This window comes from Myotis nattereri (genome assembly GCF_964212035.1).
Source record: "Myotis nattereri genome assembly, chromosome: X".
Lineage (NCBI taxonomy): Eukaryota > Metazoa > Chordata > Mammalia > Chiroptera > Vespertilionidae > Myotis > Myotis nattereri.
In genome coordinates this window covers 136,235,049-136,238,170 of record NC_138078.1, presented here as the reverse complement: position 1 = coordinate 136,238,170, position 3,122 = coordinate 136,235,049, and the positions used below count along the sequence as shown (strand labels likewise).

General features: G+C 45.6%; 1 protein-coding gene across 1 annotated transcript; it reads left to right on the top strand.

Moving 5' to 3' along the window:
• Window positions 1-916: 916 nt before the first annotated feature.
• On the top strand, window positions 917-2,226 carry LOC308511841 (heat shock transcription factor, X-linked member 3-like; the record flags this gene model as incomplete). The annotated part of the gene is made up of 2 exons (XM_081081690.1): window positions 917-1,405; window positions 1,687-2,226. The coding sequence occupies 2 exons, from the start codon at window positions 917-919 to the stop codon at window positions 2,224-2,226; spliced, it is 1,029 nt and encodes a 342-aa protein (XP_080937816.1).
• Between the last annotated feature and the right edge of the window lie 896 nt (window positions 2,227-3,122).

Below are 3,122 nucleotides of genomic sequence, written 5' to 3'. Positions count from 1 at the left end.
GGAGCAGCTTGTGATGCCCTGAATATACCATCCTCCAGTGCATGTGGTCATCAGTGTTTGAAATCTGCTTTCTCAGATCTCCATAGTTGTTGGAATAGATGGTGAGAAACAGGATTTTCAATAAAGATAGAACATTTAATTGGGCTTCAACTCTACATGAGCAAGACAAGTGAGGTTTCATTTGGGATCCCCCACATCCTCTGCTGCTTTTGGAGTCTGACCAAGATATGTTGTTCATCACCTTTTTCCTATGTTAGAATTTGTGCATGCATGAGGCAAAATTTCCTCCAGATGTTGCTGAATCCTTTACAACTATAAAAAGGTCATAAGGGCCTTTTGATATCCTGACAACTTTGAAAGCCTTTGACAGCCTCTTTCTTCTGACTCAGAAGCATAAGACTCTACAAGGCTCCAGCAGGTCATGGTATCATTTCAGAACTTAGAAATCAAGAGTATTCATGGATTTCAATTCTGGCAGGCACCCATATTGCCTACTTTCAAACAAAGGGGTCATCAACAAGCCTCCCCCCATCTGTAGGGGTGGGAGTGGAGATAGGACCATGACTTTTCAAGACATCCAGTGCATAACTAGAAGAAACAATGTGTCTGGCAGCAGATGAGCACCTTTTCTATTAACATGACCCTTGTTTTTCTGTACTATTTGAAAAGAGAGAAGATGGGGGCTCTAAAGATGTCTACTCCCCCACACTTGGCCAGGGCCCACACACCAGAGCAGCCATAAGTCACCTTTGTGACATCACATGACTTAAGCAGCTGGTTGCCCCACGACCGAGACTCTAGAATTTTGAGGACAGTATATATAGGGCATCACTGCTGTAACCAAAGGCATTTCTGACCCCACTTTTGAAGTGATAGGATCTTGGGTACCAAGTGCTTTTTGATGTAGAGCATCTAAATGGCTAGTCAGAGTATCTATGAGATACACGAAGCCAAGCTGGCCCCATCAGAGGATGGGGAACCACCAGTAATGGCCCAATATGATACATCCACAGAGCCACATGTGGGTCCAAGGGAGGCTTTGGAGAGGCATGGGGACCAGGAAGAGAGCCAAGATCCAAGCCCCCAAGACAACCCACAACCACAGGACCCAAACCAAGGCACCACCAATGTGGAAGGAAACATTCTTCGTGGGTTGTCCTTCCCAAGAAAGCTTTGGAAGATAGTGGAGGATGACACCGTCACATCTGTGCACTGGAATGATGATGGAGACACCCTGATCATCGAGGAAAAACTTTTCAAGAGGGAGATTCTTTGCCGAAGGGGTGAGGAGAAAATATTTGAATCCAACAGCCTGAAGAGTTTCATCCGCTTGCTGAATCTCCATGGATTCAGCAAAATACGCCCAGGCGACTCTTCAGTTTGCTCTCCAGGCAACAAGATGATGGTAAAGTAGAAACCCTCCCATTTCCCATGTTCCCTGTTACTCAAACATCTTCCTAGTGGACCCAGGAGAACGATATACTGAAAGGGCTTCATTTCAGGGTCTAATCCTTTTTTGACATGATACAGTATTTATCAAAAGATGAGAAAGTATAGAATTTCATTTGAAACTATAGCCCCCCCTTAGAGATAACCTGCAGGGATGAGTAAAGACTCTGAGAGGCCAGTTAATGTCAAATAGATATATTTTCTCCCCAAATCACTAAATTAATTATTTTGTTTCAGATCTACCAAAACTGCAATTTCCAGAGAGACAAGCCTTGGCTTCTTGAGAACATCATGAGAAAAGGCAACCGGATGACTCGTGCTTTGCCAGGGACCAGCTCAACCCCTACTAAGAGAAAAAAGAATATGGCTCCCACAAGACGCTCCCCAAGATTTCGCTACAAAGTCCGCAACAATGATGCCGAAGAAAAGGCCCAGAGTGAATCCATGAATGATTGGGAACCCAGTGCAGCAGAGTTTTTCAAGTACTTGGGTCTGCGGCCCACAAACAGGGCCATGGAGGTCCAGTGCCCAAGTAAGGCAGGTGGTCCAAGTGGGGAGGGCAAGCCTGGGAATGTAATGTTTGTACCCCTGGCTACTGCTGGAACTGACGGCACAGGGGATCTGCCTACAAGCCCCCCAAATAACCCACTCCATGGTTCAGTGATGTCGTCATACAATGTCAGTTATTCCACCCCGATGGCTGGCCTTTCAGCCATGGCCCCACTTGAGGACCCTGACAAGGAGGAGGAAGAAGGTCCCTCAAATAACAAGTGTTAACTCAATGAGCAGTTCAAGGACAATGTAGACCGCTAACATCACATTGACAGAAAACAATCTCCTCTTTGTAACCACGAATCCATTTTGGCTTAAATAATGAAAAGCAAAACTAAATAGTAGAAAAATAAACAATCCAATGAGAATTGTGTGTCTGTGTTCTTTTGTTCCTGTGCCATACACCTTATCAGATGAGCCTGAGGAGGCTAGAAATCCTGGCCCAGACAGGCTTTTGTGCCAGTTGTCCTCTTTCATTTTCTCACACTCAGTCAAGGATCTGGCTAAGAAGTCCTAAGGCAAGCCCAGGAAGATCTGGTCCCCTTAGTCTTGCCTACTGGTCAGGGGACAGAACTGCCTGGCTCCTGACCTTGAGGAAATCACCTTATATTAGTCATGAATCTTGAAATAGGAGGGTCTTTACTAAAAGGTCCCCCTATGATGCCAGGAAGTTTCTGATCAGCATCTGAGTATCTCTTGCCCAAGTTCCAGGGGCCTTGCAGAGAGGCCCACTTAGAACCCGGGCCACCCCATCTGCTAAGCGGTGTAAGACAGAGCCAGTCTGGCTCAGAAGATGAGCCATTGTAGTCACTGCCTGGGAGAAAGGCCATTATCCTCACTACTAACAACCATTAGTAACATTGCTAGAAGAGACCCAAAATAAATTAAAGTTTGCCCACACAGGAAAACAAAAAAATTCTACCCATCACATTTACATCAGAGCTATATTTCAGATCTGTTCTCGAGTCATGAGGTAGCTATGTGACATGTCTAACACATGGCCTTGTGAGCCAAGGGGCACTTTTACAGCAGACCAGTTACTTGCCAAGACAGAGAGGTGCTTTGTTTCAAAGTCTGGTGTCCCTTCACAGTGAATGAGGCCATCACTGCTGGTCACTCTT